Source organism: Rhinolophus sinicus, linkage group LG09, assembly GCF_036562045.2.
Source record: "Rhinolophus sinicus isolate RSC01 linkage group LG09, ASM3656204v1, whole genome shotgun sequence".
Taxonomy (NCBI): Eukaryota; Metazoa; Chordata; class Mammalia; order Chiroptera; family Rhinolophidae; genus Rhinolophus; species Rhinolophus sinicus.
Window position 1 is genome coordinate 15,520,853 of NC_133758.1, and position 19,923 is coordinate 15,540,775.

General features: G+C 37.6%; 1 protein-coding gene across 39 annotated transcripts in view; it reads left to right on the forward strand.

Moving 5' to 3' along the window:
• Positions 1-19,923, forward strand: part of TCF4 (transcription factor 4) — a 345,626-nt gene that overhangs the window by 291,550 nt on the left and 34,153 nt on the right. For all 39 annotated transcript variants that reach the window (XM_019722094.2, XM_019722107.2, XM_074339930.1 and 36 more), the window contains 3 exons: positions 2,454-2,586; positions 17,083-17,150; positions 18,298-18,376. In XM_019722094.2, coding sequence (XP_019577653.1) covers positions 2,454-2,586; positions 17,083-17,150; positions 18,298-18,376 — 280 coding nt within the window. The remainder of the gene's footprint in view (positions 1-2,453; positions 2,587-17,082; positions 17,151-18,297; positions 18,377-19,923) is intronic.

Sequence of the window (19,923 nt, forward strand, 5' to 3'; positions counted from 1 at the left end):
GACTTCTTATAGTTGATCCCTAAATACTCTAAAAGACACATTTCACATATCACTAATAGTCGCTGTGCTGTATTTATTATGTCTTTGAGTGACAGTAGTTTTCAACATACTTTTCCTTGTAAAATGATCTAGTTATAAACCTCATTAATTGCTTTCAGCATTTAATTTTCCATGAGTCTCTAAAAATAACTGATTTAGGTGGATTGTATTGGTTTCCTCATTAAAATTTGTGGGGAAGAACTTTTCGTTTTAGCCTCTGAACTCAGGATTAACTCTTTGTCAAATCCTGAATTGCTGTGCATTTTATACCAAGTTAAGGGGTCTAAAAATTATCACTGATATGATAATCTATATCCTGTTTCATTCTGTAATTATTGATAGTTACTTAAGTAGTTTTCATAATTCTTTTCTTGTGTTTTGATTTCTGCATAGTAGGGACTGATTTATAAAGTCTCTCTATTCTTCAGAAACTCAGTGTGGAACAGAACTGAAACCATCTCTTTTTCTGTTAGCTTTCTTTTTCTTTATTCTGTTTCTTTTTCTCCACTTTATTACAGTCTTTAGCTCTCGAGCAGGTATAGCTTTTCTCAGTTTGGTGTTCTGTGGCTTATTCAGAGTTTCACATTAGCTTCACTATTGAACGTGGGGTCTATCATTCTTTGGAGAAAATTTCATGGACTACTTGGGGTATTCCATAAGTAACAAGTAGAAATGAGTTTAACAGGTGGCCTAAGGAATTTTTTTTTTGGTCAAGCAAAGAAGTCAATGAAATTAAAAAGTTTGAAAGGCATTCCTGGGAACTTGGAAAGGTTTAAGGGCATCATGTCAACTTTTTCACTGAAGTTGACCTTTCATTTGGACTATTTTGAGTGTGCAGAGGTAATATTTTTAAAGGCATGACACTGGCAGACCTAGCTCTGAAACGTAGTTTCATTTTCTAGACTGTTTGGTTATCTCTCAAATTACTAGTATTTCAGCCCACTATTTATTAAATGCTAACTGATAACCAGTTGTTCACTGAGTATATAGGATAATTATGTGTTCAACACTCAGCTGTAAGTTGTGGGATGCAGAGGTATAAGCTCTATTCCCTCCCTTTGAAGAGTTTACAGTGTAGGTGGAAATGCACTTAGAGAGAAGGCAATGAAAAGCAGCATATAATCGTTACATGGCACAGTGCAGAATGTAAATTCAGTAGGGATTCAGAGAGAAGAGATCTTGGAAGAGTTGGAAGTCATAAGAAATCATCAAGGAAGAGGTAGAATCTGAGGTTGACCTCTCAGAATGAGAGGGTCTCAAGACCCTCTCAAAACCCCGGGTCTTGAAAATACCAAGACCCAGGGTTACACTCCTTGTGAATAAGTGTCTGGGCTTTAAGTACCTCTGACCATCAGCATTATGTTTAATCTCAATTTTATATTGAACAGTAGTAACAGAATCTCCAATAATGATATAATAAAGATCAATAGCCCATTCATATATTATGTACAAGGAAAAAACATATTTTAGCTTAAATGTTTTTTCTTTACATGTCTGTAACGCATTCAGATGCCTCTGAGAAAAACAGTTTAAGCTACGTATTATCTTTAACAAGAAAATAGCTCGATGTGTTTCTGTAAATTACTGTGTCCCTCTTAGTGACCTGCTTATTCCCAAGCAGATGGATGAGTAGCACCTAATTTGCCACCTTACTGCCACTGTGATATGCCCCAAGAAATGCAGCTTATTTGGACAACTGGCATGATAATCGAACTGAAAGCCAAGCCTTAAACCAAGTGACTCTGTAAAGATGATGTTCTTTTTTCCTAGTCACCTATATGGTAGATCGCTAATGCAGAAGGGATGTAAAGAAAGACATCAAATCGTCGTTCTCAATTCATTTGTTCCAGTTTAATGCAGTATGGTCATTGACTTAAGGCTTTCCACATTGATACTTTGGAGAGATACATTTTAAATTTCTCCTTTGCCATTTTGTTCATGCTGGAGTGCAGAATGATGATCCAGTTTGGCTGGAAGAAGATCTGAGATGGGTTCCTCTTTGCCATTTAGTATCCAGAAGGTCAGGGTGAAGTAAAATGTAAATCCTGTGTGTCATGATGCTGTTTTATTCATTGCATCACGGAATCTTTCTCATTTGATCCATAGGCCATACGGAGAATAGTAGCAATGCTCTTTTACGCTGCTGAAGTCAGAGATGGTTTCAAGCAGTAATTTTTAGAGTTAGAGATTGTGATAATTTCTCAATGTCCTACAGTACCATTATTGTGTCATTGTATTTTAGCATTAGAAAACTGAAATCTGTCAGATCTAAGCAAGACATATTCTTGGGTATTTTGAAATACTAAGGGCTTTCTCCATCTCCGAATGAAGAGTTCTGAAAGAAGTGTTAGAAAACTAACCCACTAAATATTTTATGGTTGAACATGCCTCCTTTTTTTTGCTTCTTGCCACAGAGCTATCCATCACACTCTTCAGCAGACATCAATTCCAGCCTTCCTCCAATGTCCACTTTCCACCGTAGTGGTACCAACCATTACAGCACCTCTTCCTGTACGCCTCCTGCCAACGGGACAGACAGTATAATGGGTGAGTCTTGGAAATGCAATTCTGATGCTGAAAAGTCACTGTCAGTATTTAATAATGAAAGACCTCTTTTTCCCCCTCATAATTGAACAGCAATCAGGCAATGAGTATTTGTCACATAACTAAATGAACCAAAGAGAAATAGTCATTGGCTTGACTATAATCACTTTTTTTCCACAAGAAACTGAAATTTGGCTACTTTGTCTGTTGTGAGTCATTAGATTGAACAAGATTTTTAAAGGACCCAAACTACCTTGCTTCTCATCCTCTCAAGCAGCAAGCAAAATGAACTTTTATGAGGTGAACCATTGAAGACTAATGAGATGTGGAGGGCTTAGTGTCTCTAATTGACCACTTCCCAAACTCAGTCACCATGCTCTGCTCTTAGCTATGACATGCCACAGTCTTCTGGAGACTGGCTCATGCGAAATTCACAGGTGAGCAGTAATAACTAGCTGAGCTTCACTTTCTGAAGCATGTGGCATTGTGGAGTCCTTCGCAGGGCCAGGAGTGTTTGTTCACATACAGGAGAGGAGATGGCTGGCCATCAGTGGGCCACAAGTGATTTGTTGCTTTTTATCAAGCAAATTTACTAACCAAGTTAAGGCTCAAGCAGAAAGCTGCTGCCAAATTTAGACCCATCATTATCCTCTCATTTTTCATGCTGTCCACTGTGGTCCTCTCCCTCTCCTGCCCTGAAGGAGGAGCTAGCAAGTGTCTGGCTGCCCAGGAAAGAAAGAGCTCAGGTAGGGGAGGAGGAGGCAGGCACCTTCTCGGAATTGGCCTTGGACCACTTCCCTCCTCCTTCAGATGAGCAGCCTGATGGTCCAGGGTCTTATTAACCCTCAGATGTCACTGGTCATCACTACTCTGGATCTCGCTCAAACCTACACCTTGCTGGGGGCCTTAAGAGGACTTCCAGTGCGTCACTGATAAGAGCACTCACTGTTTTAGAGAGAAGAGTGTGTGACAGAATGATCCTGCTGCTCACTCCTCTTCACTGTTTATAGTCTTTTTCATCTTATTTCATCTATAGAACTTTGGGAAGTAGTATGTATGAATGGCTTATGGGGGGGGTTGATGAAAAAGAAATGTGTTTGGAAATGTTCCAAATATAATCCTGAGTAAATAATACACTCCCTGCTTATTCAATAATATATTTCACACTTGAAATGAGCCATCTAGCAGCCCTTTACTATCATGTTTTATTAAGAAGCAAATTTAGGAATACGTTTCCATTTTTGTAACTTTTCAGAACAAAGCTTCTACAAATGTGTTGCATCAGTTTGACCTTGGAGTGCTGTGGACAGAGGTCACATGGGGAAGTTTTGTTAGCTATCGGTGCAGTTTTGGCAGATTTGAAAAACAAGAAGAAAGAAAGAAGTGCAGAACTGAAAGAGTGAGAAAAGCATATTTCACTTCAATGTGGTTTGACAAATGGAAAGCCCCTTTCTGCAGTCATGAGGTCTAGTTATGAAGAAGGGTGGCCGGTCATTCATTGTCTTACATGGCAGATTTCCTGTCTACTTGTGGTTTGGGTCATTTTCTTTTTTAGGAAGGTATAAAGGTGGAGCAAAAGTTTGAGTTGAGGAAAACACACTTAGGCACTGTTTGAAAAGAGTTCTGTTGACTGATTTGCAAAATAGTTTTTCTGGGACAGAGGCCTTAGACTTGGGAAGAAAGAGGTATTATGAGATGGTGTAATCATCCTCCATGAGCTGTGGAAATGAGTCTCACTGGGAATGGGTTTTGCTTTAGTTAAGCTGGTCGGCTGCTCATTAGTGCGTCGATGAACAGGAATGTCTACCGTCCTACATTTGGTCTGGTCAGGGTGCAGCTGTAGGTTCTACATCCTCATGGGCTCAACTACATACTAACGGTGGACTTAACTTGTTACAGACCATAGGGCTCTGTTTAAGTGGATGGAGGATCTAGATAATAATAAGGAAGCTATAATTTAAAAAAGGAAAAAAGTGTGAGATTTTTTGGAACCCCGAAAAGGGATTTTTTTTAGGAACAACCTTACTACCCAAATTGCTCCATAATCATGGGTGTACTTGTCAAAACCAACTAGTAGAATGTGAGAAAGCTTTATAATCTTTTCAGGAAATGAGTAGACATGGTAATTCATCCTTTTTGGAGCAACAGACCTTTATTAATTTGCATAAATACAGTTATTACTATAGAATTATTTTAAGGGAGAACATTCTAGAAATGATCTCCCTTAAAATGTGTTCTCCAGTTCCTTAAGTTAAAATGTAGAGGAAAATGTAAATACAGTAATAAGCTTTAGTATTGCATGGTGTCTGAGTGGCTCATGTTTCTTCGCACTTTAATTCTCTTAGGTTTCTGGCTTGATTTTCAGAGTGTGGTAGAAGTCAGGGATGGCAGGATGTCTGTATAACAAGAAGGGAAGATTTTTCTTCTGTTAGTGATACTTCCCTAACAAACTGTATGGATTAATAGGATACATCTGTAGACTTTTGAAAATATTTGGCATATACTCACTCATTCTGAAATGCAGGAAGTAAAGAAATATTACATTGCCTGTATCACAAAGAACACACAGAGCTAATTAAATAATTGGTAAATAGGGAACACATAGCCTGACACATGTTTAAGATTACACACATGATTCTGTAGAAAATGACTGTAAGCAATACTAATGCTGTAAGAATGGGGTTCAAGCACTAACACATGGATATCACATTTTTCAAGTTTTCTTGGTGTAAAGTTGCAAGGCAGTGCAATCTTTTCATAAACAGTGTTGATGTCTTAGGAAGCTTCTTTTTTCAGTTCAAAAAATCATTGCCCCATATCTCAGTTTCATGTTATAATGTGTCTTCCTGGAGGTCACCGATTTTCCTGAACTGATTATAGAACCACAAATGCGTGTGGAGTGAGTTATAAGCTCTAGAAGTATCGGAAGGTAAACTCTCTGGAACCACGCTCCCTTGTCTCCTGTTCTCTGCATCTCAAAGATGGAAGATGCTCACTGAAGTCTGGGATGGCTTGTATTTGGTTTGGAGGAATGACCATCGCTTCTTGTTTGTTTGTTTGTTTGTTTGTTTCCCCTCTACTGCCCAATGTCATTTTTCTGTGAAATCCTTAGGAAGAATAAAGCTTATTCGGATTATGTTAATGATGGGTTTTTTTTTAATTAAAGTTTATTGGGCTGACAATTCTTAGTAAAGTTACATAGATTTCACGTGTACAATTCTGTATTACATCATCTACATATCACATTGTGTGTTCACCACCCAGAGTCAGTTCTCTTTCCATCACCATATATTAGACCCTGATTACCCTCTTCTAGAGCCCCCGCCCCCGTTACTCTCTGATAACCCCTAAACTATTGTCTATGTCTATGAGTTTTTGTTCCTTCATTTGCTTGTCTTGTTCTTTTGTTGTTTTCAGTTTTATATACCACATATCAGTGAAATCATATGGTTCTCTACTTTTTCTGACTTATTTCGCTCAGCATTATAATTTCAAGATCCATCCATCTTGTCACAAATGGTACTAGTTCATCTTTTCTTACTGCCGAATAGTATTCCACTGTGTATATATACCACAACTTCTTTATCCATTCATCTATCGAAGGACATTTTGGGTGTGTCCATGTCTTGGCCACTGTAAATAAAGCTGCAGTGAACACTGGAACACACATGTCTTTATGGATAACTATTTTCAGATTTTTTGGGTAGATACCCAGGAGAGGAATTGCTGGGTAATTCTATTCGTAATTTTTTGAGGAACCTCCACACTGCCTTCCATAGCAGCTGCACCAATCTACATTCCTACCAACAGTGTATGAGGGTTCCTTTTTCTCCACAGCCTCTCCAACACTTATTACTATTGTCTTGTTGATGATAGCCATTCTAACTGCGCTGAGGTGATACCTCATTGGGCTTTTCATTTGCGTTTCTCTGATTAGTGATGTTGAGCATTTTTTCATGTCTATTTGCCATTTGTATGTCCTCTTTAGAGAAATGTCTCTTCAGGTCCTCTGCCCATTTTTCAATTTGGTGTTTTTTTTGTTGTTGAGTTGTATGAGTGCCTTGTATGTTTTTGATATTAGCCCCTTATCGGAGGCGCTGTTTGCAAAAATCTTCTCCCATTCAGTTGGTTGCCTCTTTATTTTGTCAATGGTTTCTTTTGCTGTGCAGAAGCTTTTAAGTTTGATATAGTCCCATTCATTTATTTTAGCTTTTACTCACCCTGCCTTTGAAGTAAAATTCAAAAAAATGCTCTTTGAACCCAAGGTCCATAAGTTTATTACCTGTGTTTTCTTGTATGCAATTTATTGTCTCAGGTATTATGCTTAGGTCTTTAATCCATTTTGAATTAATTTTGGTACATGGTGACAGATAGCAGTCCAGTTTCAGTCTTTTGCACATGGCTTTCCCATTCTGCCAGCACCATTTATTGAATAGGCTGTCTTTTCTCCATTGTATGTTTTTGGCTTCTTTGTCAAAAACGATCTGTCCATATTTATGTGGGTTTATTTCTGGGTTCTCAGTTCTTTCCATTGGTCTGTTTTTCTGCCAATACCATGCTGTTTTGATTATTGTAGCCCTGTAGTACAAACTAAAGTCAGGGAGTGTGATATCTCCAGCATTGTTCTTTTTTCTTGAGATTGCTTTGGCTATTCGGGGTCTTTTGTGGTTCCATACAAATCTGATATTTTTGTTCTCTTTCTTTAAAAAATGCCATTGGGATTTTGATGGGGATTGCATTAAATCTGTATATTGCTTTGGGTAATACGACCATTTTAACTATGTTGATTCTTCCAATCCATGAGCATGGAATGTCTTTCCATTTCTTTGTGTCTTCTTCCATTTCTTTTTTTTTTTTTTTTTTTTTTTTAATTAAATTTATTGGGGTGACAATTGTTAGTAAAATTACATAGATTTCAGGTGTACAATTCTGTATTACATCATCTATAGTTTTCAGCATATAGTTCTTTTACATCCTTGATTAAATTTATTCCCAGGTATTTTATTCTTTTTGTTGCAATTGCAAAAGGAATTCTTTTTTAATCTATTTTTCTGAGATTTCATTGTTAGTATATAGGAATGTGATGGACGTTTTTGTACGTTGATTTTGTAGCTGACAAGTTTACTGTATTCATTTATTGTTTCTAATAGCTTTTTGGTGAAATCTTTAGGGTTTTCTATATATAGCATCATGTCATCTGCAAAGAATGACAGTTTAACTTCTTTATTTCCAATTTGGATGCCTTTTATTTCTTTCTCTTGCCTGATTGCTCTGTCGAGAACTTCCAACAGTGTGTTGAAAAGCAGAGTTGATAGGGGACAGCCCTGTCGTGTTCCTGAATGTAGAGCAAAGGGCTTCAGTTTTTCACCGTTAATTATGAGATTAGCTGAGGGTTTGTCATATATGGCTTTTCTTATGTTAAGGTATTTTCCTTCTACACCTATTTTATTAAGTGTTTTAACCATAAATGGATGTTGTATCTTGTCAAACGCTTTTTCTGCATCGATTGATATAATCATATGATTTTTGTCCTTTATTTTGTTTATGTGATGTATCACATTGATGGATTTGCAGATGTTGAACCATCCTTGTGCCCTGGGGATGAACCCCACTTGGTTGTGATGAATAATCTTTTTAATGCATTGTTGCATTTGATTTGCTAGAATTTTGTTTAGAATTTTTGCATCTGTATTCATTAGAGATATTGGTCTGTAGTTTTCTTTTTTTGTGTTATCCTTACAGGTTTTGGTATCAAGGTAATGTTGGCCTCATAAAATGAGTTAGGGAGTACTGTTTCTTCTTCAATTTTTTGGAAGAGTTTGAGTAGGACAAGTATTAGATCCTCTTTGAAGGTTTGGTAGAATTCACTAATGAAGCCATCTGGTCCCGAACTTTTGCTTTTGGGGTTTTGGATGACTGATTCAATTTCCTTACTAGTGATCAGTCTATTTAGATTTTCCAATTCTTCATGATTCAGCTTAGGAAGGCTTTATGTTTCTAAGAACTTGTCCATTTCTTCTAGGTTATTGAATTTGGGGGCATATAGTCCTTTGTAGTATTCTTGGATGATCCTTTGTATTTCTGTGCATCCGTGATAACTTCCCCTCTGTCATTTCTGATTTTGTTTATTAGTGTCTTTTCTCTTTTTATCTTAATAAGTCTAGCCAAGGGTTTGTCAATTTTATTGATTTTTTCAAAGAACCAGCTCTTTATCATATTAACCTTTTCTATTGTCATTTTGTTCTCTATTTCATTTAGTTCTGCTCTGATTTTTATTATTTCCTTTCTTCTGCTGATCTTGGGTTTCATTTGGTCTTTTTTTTCTAGTTCTTTAAGATGTAACTTGAGGTTATTTATCTGGGATTTTTCTTGTTTCTTGAGATAGGCCTGTAATGATATAAATTTCCCTCTTAAAACTGCTTTCGCTGCATCCAAAAAATTTTGGTAGGCTGTATTTTCATTCTCATTTATTTCTATGTATCTTTTGATCTTTTACTCTTTCTTTGACCTGGTCGTTCTTTAAAAGTATGTTGTTTATCTATGTGGTTTTTCCTGCTTTATTTTTGCAGTTGATATCCAATTTCAAAGCCTTGTGATCAGAGAATATGCTTGGTATGATTTCAATCTTCTTAAATTTGCTGAGGCTAGTTTTATGTCTCAATATATGGTTTACCCTTGAGAATGCTCCATGTACACTGGAAAAAATGTATAGTCTGATGTTCTAGGATGAACTGTTCTATAATTATCCATTATGTTCATTTTATCTAATATGTTATTTAGGGCTACTATTTATTTATTTATTTATTTATTTATTTATTTATTTATTTTCTGTTTGGATGACCTATCCATAGCTGTCAATGATGTATTTAGGTCCCCTACTACAATTGTGTTTTGGTCAATTTCTCCCTTTAGTTCTGTTAGTAGTTGCTTGGTATAATTTGGTGCTCCCTGATTGGGGACATAAATATTGATGACTGTTATGTCTTCTTGTATAGTCCCCTTTATCATTATGAAATGTCCATCTTTGTCTCTTGTTACCTTTTTTATTCTGAAGTCTGTTTCATCTGATATCAGTATGGATACACCTGATTTTCTCTGGAACCATTTACTTACAGTGTCAATTTCCACCCTTTTACTTTGTGTCTATGTTTGTCCTTCTAGCTTAGATGTGTCTCTTAGAGGCAGCATATGGTTGGGTTTAGTTTTTTGATCCAGTCTGTTACTCTGTGCCTTTTTATTGGTGAGGTCAGTCCATTTACATTTAGGGTGATTATTGATATGTGAGGATTTCCTATCATTCTATCTTTGATTTTCTGGGTAAGATTGTGTCTCCATTGTTTCTTTGCCTTTTTGTTGTCTATTATTTCTGTGTGGAGGTATTCTATGATATTTCCCTCTGTTTCTTCTTTTATTGCATTATATTTTTCAGTTCTGGATTTTTTTTGATTGGTTACCATTAAGTTTATGTAAAAGAAAGTTTCATATTTTAGAGTATTCCATTTTCTTCAACATGCTTATGTTTTCCATTCCCATATTCCGGTTCAGGCCTTTACTCTCCCCGCTTTTATGTTTTGGTTGTCACAAATTATCCCTATTCATGCTGGTCGAACAGCCTCCTTCAGTATTTCTCGTAGTGCAGGTTGTGTATTAGAAAATTCCCTCAGCTTGTGTGTGTCTGGAAAGGTTTTTATTCCTCCTTCACATTTTAAGGATATCTTTGCTGGATATATTATTCTTGGCTCATAATTTCTATCTTTCAATAGTTTGAATATTTGATTCCACTCCCTCCTGGCTTGTAGAGTTTCTGCTGAAAAATCTGATGATAATCTAATAGGCTTTCCTTTGTAGGTTACTGTCTTCTTTTCCCTGGCTGCCTTGAGGATTCTTTCTTTGTTGTTAATTTTTGACAGCTTCAATGCAATATGCCTTGGAGAAGGCCTGTTGGTGTTGAGGTAATTAGGTGTTCTATTTGTTTCTTGGATTCAAGGATCCAGTTCTTTTCACAAGCTTGGGAAGTTCTTGTTGATTATTTGTTTGAATATACTGTGTTTCCTTCTCTCTTTCTTCTCTTTCTGGTATGCACATTATTCTTACATTGCTCTTTCTGATGGAGTCAGAAAGGTCTTGTAGAGTTCTTTCATTTCTTTTAAGTCTCAAGTCTCTTTCTTCTTCCGTCCATGTCATTTCCAGTTTTCTATCTTTGATGTCACTGATTCTTTCCTCCATCTGGTCAACTCTACTACCTAAGCTGGCCATTTCATTCTTCATTTCTTTTATTGAGTTCTTAATCTCCAGAAATTATATTTGCTTCTTTTTTAAAATTTCAATCTCTTTGGTAAAATGTTCATTTTGTTCTTTGATTGTGTTTCTGAGTTCATTAAACTGCCTGTATTTTCTTGCATCCGTTGAGTTTTATAAGAACTGCAATCTTGAATTCTCTGTCATTTAAGTCACATATTTCCATGTCTTTAAGTTCATTTTCTGGACTTTTCATTTTCTTTCTGAGCTGCCTTGTTAACCTTGGTTATTCATGGCAATTAATGATTTATTATTTCTCTTCCTAGACATCTACAGGAGTGGGTTGTGCAACAGGTTGATAGAAAGAGGTCTTTCTTTTGTTTTCCAGTAGGTATTGGTAGAACGTTTTATTTTCTCTCCAACTGCAGCCTTTTATTCTTTCTCACACTGTAGTGTTATATTTTCTCTTCACTATTCCAGCTTCTCACACAATGGGGGGATTCCCTGGAATGTGGGCTTCTCACTCTGTTAACAGTTCACCTGGGTCATAGGGCACTGCGTCTGTGTGGGAATGCAGAGAGCTTCTGAAGTTCCGAAGCTCTTCCTGCACCAGATTCAGAGTCTGTGTGTTTCAGCAGCTCTGTTTACTCCTGCAGGGATCCACCCAAGTAGGTGTGGACAGGGGCGGGGTGAGTTGTGAGAGGTCATTGCCAGAGCACTGGCTGCGACCACCACCACAGCCAGTCCTGATTCCACAGCTCCCTCCCCTTTGCCGGAACTAGTTGTTCTGCGAATCTGTGTCTGTGGACCACAGTTTTCAGAACTGCAAATATTCTGTTCTTTTGATCTGACCCTACTACTGTTCCGCTTCTAACACTGGGCAGGTGGGAGCGGGGCAAGCTCTGGGAGGGTAGGGAGGGGCGGTTAGTCTCAGTGCCTAAGGCTTCTGTTCTCTGCTCGGCGGTGAGGGCTTAAACCACCGTTTTCAGCCTTCTTTCCTCAGTCTTTGCTCCGAGGTCTCTGCCGTGAGCGTTGGGTTTAGCCGTGTTATATGCTGCCCCCTCAGCCCTGTGGGAAGCGGAGCCCTAGCAGTCCGAGTTCTTCCTGCGGTGGTTCCAGGATGCAGTGAGCTCAGAGCACCAAGCTAGGCACGGAGCTAGCTCTGAGTCCTGTGCCCGCGCTTCTCCCTTCCTTCCCCCTTTGCGCACTTTGCTCACCTTTAGGTGATTTCAGTAGTGTGTCCCTTAGTCTTGCCTGTCTGCTGCGCAGGGAGTCCTTTGTGGAGTTATAGTTGTTCAATCTGTTGTAAATTCCAGGGGAGATGTCAAGAGGCTCACCTCAGGTCGCCATCTTTATGACGTCATTTCCGTTTGCTATAAGTAGAATTGGCAGGCCCTGGGAAGGGGAAATGCCGACTGGATTCCCCAGGCCCTGCCTCCTGGGTGGGGTGTTGATCCAGCAGCTGGTGGGAGGGGAAACCTATTGAAGGTCAAGTCCAAGTGAGTGTGACCTGCTGAGGGCAGAGTCTTGGGTGTCTGGGTGGGTCGCGATTTTTTTTTTAATGACACATTTATCTATGGGTTTTTGAGAAAATTGTAGAGTAAAATATTTTATGTGTGGTACATAGTCCACTATTTGTCTCTGAAGCCTTGCCAGCAAACTGAAGATCACACTAGACATTTCTGAATCAGAAAGGTCTTTTAAGCACCCTAGAACTATATGAATAATACTGCATGGGACACAGCATGGATTCATAATAACTCAACTAGTGTAGAACCCAGTTAAGAAGTAGATGAACAGGAGAGAAGCGAAGTCTTAGGACTTCAGGAGTTGCCAACATCAGAGCCCTTCAAACTTTATTCCTAACACCTTTCCAGTGTTATAACATTGGGCATGTCTCAGAAGCCCTATGGTCCAGTGTCTCTTCATGTGAGTGAGCTTGCATACAAAGAAGGAGGTGTAATAAGTTATTAGATACCAGCTCTAGAGGATAGAAATGTCTACAGGATAGCAGCCATATATATTTTGCTATCTACATATTTCCTTCCTACCTGCAACATCCAATAGCCCTTCCCAATCCAAAGGATTGAGAGGACTGCCTGTTTTAACACAGTTCCCTGAGAATACTCAGAAACCATTTGTATACGTTACAAAGCTGTGACCTCTTGTGGTGTGTGGCTACACACCCTCCCTTCCCCTCAGAGGGAATTGGGCCTACAACTACCATGATGGTTATAATAACTATTATTGTTTTATTAGTCTTTAACTGGTTTGCTTTCTCATACATGGTATTTTCCATATTTTTAAACCTCAAACCAAATACTGTTGATGGAACACACTACCAAGATTGATTTAATACAACATATGCTAAAGATTACCCTGGAATATCTATCCGGTTCATGAATTAATCTAGCTTACAACTTTCACTTTTAATGATATGTTTGTATGACATGAAGCATTTTAGTATGTGGCTTTTCTAGTAGAAACATGTCCATTTCCCCTTGAGGACTTGGTTTCACAGTTATTTTATTATTAGAGTAATCACATAAGATTCACTTTGTCTTTTATAAGAATTTTGAGACTTCCAGTACGGTTGGGTGATGAACAGGCACAGAGCATAAGAGTATATGAATTTTATCCAACAACATCATGGCTTCTTAGTTACAAAGACCACCAATGGAAACAGTAAGCTAGTTTGATTTAATGCTTCTCGTCCATTTCTTGCAAATGGTCATGTAGTTCAACTTTCCCCCTCAATTCCTAGAAATCCCTCCTGTTTGAAATTAGTGCATTACAGTTCATATTTGAACTTTGATTTTAAAATTGTATGTAGTACAATTGTACGTAGTAATGGAGATGTCCCTTCTTTTTGTCATTTTTGTAGACAAGCACATGGCATTGTTATGCTGCTTCTAATTGTTTAATAATGTGAGGGTCACTCAGAGGTAGTTCACAAAAAACTAAATTTTAAAGCAGTCATCTTCTTTCAGGTGAATACATTATGAATTGCACTCCTTTTTCCGTTTATATCTTCCTGATGTTTCCAGCCTGAGCTTATGGGTGTGCAACAAAAGGGTAACACATTTTCCAAATTCTGGTTTTCAGTAGTCAATCCCCAGGCACCACTCACGCTGGTGTTTTGATTAGGGTGTGTTCTAATGGGAATTGCCATTTCCCCAAAGCTGAGATTGAGTCCAAGGGTGGTCCGATGTGAAGCCAGAGATACCCAACCCTTCTTTCTGCTCCATCCTCCAGCCAGCGGCAGCACCTGTGTTCAGGCCATCTGAACAATGCTTGGGTGGCTGGCAGTGTCGAATCCTCCTACAAAAGTACACTTCCTCTTGACAACTGCCCATCTTCCACTCATGTTTATGTTACATCTCTACCTAGAGACTGATTGTTTTTTTTCTTGAGCACGAAAACTTGATTAGAGCTAAAATAACTTAAGAAACCAATCCAGTCTTTACCAAGTAGGGACAATAGTTTTTATCTTTATTTCCATTTTATGGGCATTTGGGTAATTACTAATAATACGAGTTGACAAAAACCAGGGCCTAGAATAGTAATCAAATCCTGTTTCAGTAAAGCTGAAAAGGAGGATTTGATGAGCACAGGTTTTAATTAGAATGTTTTTGCTATACATGACCCCTTACTCGATATAAAAGAAATAATGCCATATGAGAATTAATGATATATTCGCTTGCTGATTATGTGTGACACCCTTTGACCTATCAGTCATTGCACAGATAAAAAGAGAACACTTGAACAGAAGGACCCGTGCAGCTTAACATGTTCAGGGACTCTTGAAAATGTGTCTTCTCCAACGTTTCCTGGAACAGAACAAAAGGCATTCCAAGCGAAAGGGCAAACTGGCCCCAATAAAGGGCTTTGAAATTTAAGACGTTGGGTTTGGCTCTCCAGCTGCTGCAAGGTAGAATGGCTTCGTGTTAAAAAAATAGTCTGCTCTTATCAGCGGCTTCCATGAGTAGCCTTTGTAGTGTTCTGAATCATTTTCATGACAACATGAGGTAAGGCGTTGATTCTATTTTTTGCCCCACTTCCTGAGTCCTAATATCTCCCTCTGTACAACAGGCACTTAATAGAAACTTTAGTTAGTAAGGTGTAGCATGAAAATAATCGCAATGATCCTATCTTGTCTCTTCTAAAGTGTGATGTTGATGCCGTATATATATAATTTACTGTTTCAGTGTTCCTAAAATATTTCTAGTGGTTTTCAATTCTGTTTGGCTTCATGAAAAAATATTTTTAAACACTTACTATTTTCATTTTAAAGTTGTTCAAAGGAAGAATTAATCTTTTGAAAGCTACTACAGTAGCAAATTTTATCTGTAATTGAAACAATGTCTTGTTCTGTATTTGGGTGTCGGTTCCTTGTCAGATAATGTAATTTTTCCAGTGTGATTCTGAACTTTCATTTCATGAAGATCTGTTCTCTAATCAAGCAGATGTCACAAATTATTTTGACCTATAAGTCTCATTTTTAGGTAGTATGATAATACTGCTTCTAGGAAAAATATATATATGTAATTGCCCCAAATACCATGGTAATATATGCTGAACAAATATTACTGCTCTCTGTATTTTCAAAATATTTATTATTTTCTCTATAAAATTATTTAAAAAAAACCTCCCTAATGCAGTAATTTTAATTTTCACACCAGATATAATTTCATTTATCACTTATTTTAAATATTTTTAATACTACTGATATCTGTGGGTTCCTCCACTAGCTCAATTGTGTGATGTCAGACCCTCATTTTCAAAGTTTGCTAATAATACATATAATCCTTAGTGTTGGTAATCAATATGTTTTTTATATGAATTTGTGATATGAAAAAGAATAAGTTCGTTTTGTCAGAAGGTGACTGTGTTCTTTTTAATCACATACCAGTGTTCTTTCAGTTTTAGTAATTAAGACATAAATATGAGTGTGGGTTTTGTTAACCAAATAAAACACACATCAAAAGACTGTTTAACTGACATACCCAACATGTAAATGTATAGAAATAACAAGCATGATTTAACTATGCTAAACAGAGGTCAGGAGAGTGAAATTATAACCCAGAGAAGTAGAGAATTTGACCAGTTGAGATCAGCCCACTACTCTATTTTTACAGACCTAGAAGCTGAGGATGACACATTTGTCAGAAAAACTGCTCTCTTGGGTCAAGGATAGGGCTGGGAATTTTAAAAAATTATTTGTGTCATAAAGTTTTGCCTGGATTAATCAGTGGATTTGTGAGTTCCTTTTCTTATTTCACAGAGTATTGAAAAATGTCTTTCCCTAACGTTTAATGGGTTTTATTTAAATACTGTGTCAATTTGCTAATGTTGAGGCCTTAATAAATGTAACATACCAAATGTCATAGGCATCATATGGATGCTGAAGACCTCAAAAGTGCACTGGGTGTACCATTTTATAAAGGCAAGTTACCTTCAAACGATACTTGCTACATAGAACAGGCTTTCAATTATATACTAGAATCTATATCTTTTTATTAAGAGTCCATCTTAGTACTATTTGTTCATCTATTTTATAGATAAAAATACCAGTGTTTAAGATGATACAGATAGCTTCATGATTATGTGGACTTTTTTTTAATCTCTGGAATTGGAGACCATATTATCTTTTAGTAACATAACAGTTGAAATATTTTTAATGTGGACACAGACTTAAAACTATGTGGAAGATATGTTATTTAAAATATTAAAAATGTTTTCTGTCCTAGGAAGCCAGGCCTGTTACAGATTTTTTTTTTTTTAATTTTGTTTACTGTGCAACTCTGAGAGGAGTACCTCTTTTTGCTACATACCAGTTTTTTATTTGAATGGTATAAATTATTTGTGAGGATAATTCAGGTGACTACATAAAATATAAAGAAAAGCCAAACTTTGAGGACTTCAGAGACCTAGATGTACTGCATACTTCTTAGCAATGAACTTAGCAATGAACTAACTACCGTTCACCACTAACTACTCCTAAGTAACAAGCAGAAAGGTAGTAGCAACTAAAACACTTTGTCTTTAAACCAAGGTGTCAGGTTTATATTTTATCTGTAAAAAATGTAACATGAATATATTTGACATCTACCTCAGCAAACAAATTAATGCTAATTAAAGATTAATGTGTTGTAATTAGCATTAAAAATGCAATTAAATTGTGAGTAAATGGACCAGGAATAGAAAATTGTTAGATGTCTCACTGCCTGCTTTTTCATATTCTGCCTTTTGTTTTTGCAGCAAATAGAGGAAGCGGGGCAGCAGGCAGCTCCCAGACTGGAGATGCTCTGGGGAAAGCACTTGCTTCGGTGAGGAAATATTGACTTTGGACATTCACATGTACCCATGTTGATGGCTGAACTTTAATCACAAGTGGACATTTGGAATTTTAGAAAGTGAATGGCAAATAGCTTTGATTTTTGGAAATGCTAGCTTTTTTGCGTAATGATCATTGCAAAACTGGAGGAGAGAGCTCGGAAGCTTCCAGTACATGGCCGACCTCTTCCGTCTTGTCTCCTCACAATGGTGCTAAGTGGTACTCAGTTATGAATTCGTGGCTATTCTCAGAGCCTGTAGGTGTACAGCTTTTCTATCTTGATTTCTTATTTTTCTCTAAAGTCCTATGGGTGCTTATTGACCAGCTAAGACTGACTTTGGAAGGGGCAGTTTTAAAACACTTTGGAAAAGGCTTTTTTTAAAAAACAACAACAAAAACAAAACCATAACTGAGTTCTATGAGAAATTGTCACATATTTGGCTCCTGGGGACTCAGCTTCTCCGCTTTGACTGCCCACTGCCAAGAGGCTAGAACTGAACATTCATTTCCTGCATGTTCACTAGCAACAAAATGGCATATTTGTCTGAGGGAGTATACCTGGTATTGTCTTCAGAAGCTAAACTTGATCATTTGCAAATGTTAATGAAGATTTGTTGGACTGTCATGTGTCTCTTCGGTGGTTTTTTCCTTACCATTGGAACATAAAAGAAGTTTGATTTAAATTAGCATTGTGACCAAGTAAAGCTTTTTATTTAATCTGGGCATTCTTATGACTTGGAATCAAATGCCTTAATCATAGTGAAGAAGGAGTTGGACAACAGTCTTAGAGAAGATACTGCCTAACCTGTTTTGTGGAGGAGAAAGGGCGATATGGGTTATCTCTGTGACTTGCTCACAGCCACGAGCCATAGTAGGAAGTGGGAGGGAACGGACTAGAACTCAAGCCCGCTGAGCTCCATCCGATCCAGCTCTTTTCCTACTACCTTATATGACCTCAATAATTCTTCTTTTGAAAAATTAAGGTTTTCATTTTAGACTGTTGGTCCTATACTTGTTAAATGTGTTTTGTAACTTATAATTTTTAAATGAATTGCACTGACACTTTGTAGTTTACAAAATTGTTGATTATTTGTTCCTAATAATGAGGGTTTGTTTTCTTTTCCCCCCACTGTTTTAAGATCTATTCTCCAGATCACACTAACAACAGCTTTTCATCAAACCCTTCAACTCCTGTTGGCTCTCCTCCTTCTCTCTCAGGTACTGTGCTTTACCTCCCGTTGCCTCATAGTGCCAGCTGATGAGAATGATTGCCCCCTTATAATCCTGCTCTGTAGGTGGATACTCCCCCTAAAAGCTCAAAACAGTATTTCCAAACAATAGAAAGGAGTGGGAGAGACAGGCTACCAGGTGAAGGTACAGTCATTTACACCCAAAAGTTTTCTTAAAACTCAGGTATTTCTACAATACATAGATGTGTGGAAAACTATTGCTTATACTTTTCCTAGCTCTGTAGAAGATACCCAACAGAATAACATACTCCAATAAAACATCTCAGAGGAGAAAAGGTAGTAAATATAGTTATGAATATGATTATATAGTCATCAAACATAGACTATCCAAAAGGATTATTTCCCACAGATAATTTAGATTTTCCAAATTCCCTCCTTCAAGTACATGTCATTGGAATGTTTGAGGAAAACTATAATTTTGTAAACAAATTGGAAAGTAACTGTGTGGCATAAAAGGGCATGTTTGCCTTTAAAAATAAAAAATTACATGACCTATGGCTTCAAATAATAAAATTATAAGTTGTTGAATTATATTAATAAAGCATTTTACTTTCTGGAGATCCATTTAAGAGGCTTGTTGCCCTTCCACAATAAATGCTTCCAAAAGGCCCTGCGTGGTGCATGTCTCAGCTCTTTGGAAAGAGGACAGGTGGCTTCTAAAAAAAAAAAAAAAAACCCGTAAATCACATCTGTACCTCATTGAAACCTGACCTTACTGTAATTTATAGTGGAGTCACATGCCTAAATGCCGCCTCCTCCATCTCTGTACTATTCCCTGCATGCAAGACTCCCGTGGACGGTTCCCTGGTAGAGAATGGGAGGTTTTAGCCTGGCGCAAGCTTTCCGGGACAATGGCCGTGGCTTAGTTGGGATTTAATATCAGCCTTTTCCAAGACTCCATTGACATGGGGGAGGGGGAGTGACAGAAGAGAAAAAGGGTAGCTGGACATTTAATTTAAGTCCATATGTCCAGAGAGACAAAGTTGAAACTGGGAAGAAATAGGGATGATATTAAGAGGATAATGGAACAGCAATGAAACATTCCCCGTGATAGAAAAGGTCCAGTACCATATTGTTAGGCTCCAGAAAATGGTCCCACGCCTCAGTGTCCAGAGCCAGGAAAGGATCAAAACCACACCTAGCCAAGTGAGGCACGTGCTGAACGGTTCCGAGCAGAGAGAACTCCACGTTCCCCATTTCAAGCAAAACAGCTCTAATTTCATCTATTCTATGATTTGGGGGAAAAAAAATTCTGGAGTCTAATAAAGTTTAAGAACAACTATTTTAGTCTAATGCTCCACTTTTACAGATGAGTGTCCAAGGCCATGAAAGGGTACGTGACTTGCTGAGGTTATGTCAGTAGCAATATTGGAACTCGGACAGAATCGGATGCTCACTGTTCTGCCACTCCACTTCTAGCTTCATCAGGGGAGAGGAAAGTTACGCACAAATCATTCCAGAACACTCCCCGAATACCTGAGCAGTGTGCTGTCTCTGGAAGGCATAGAAGCAAGG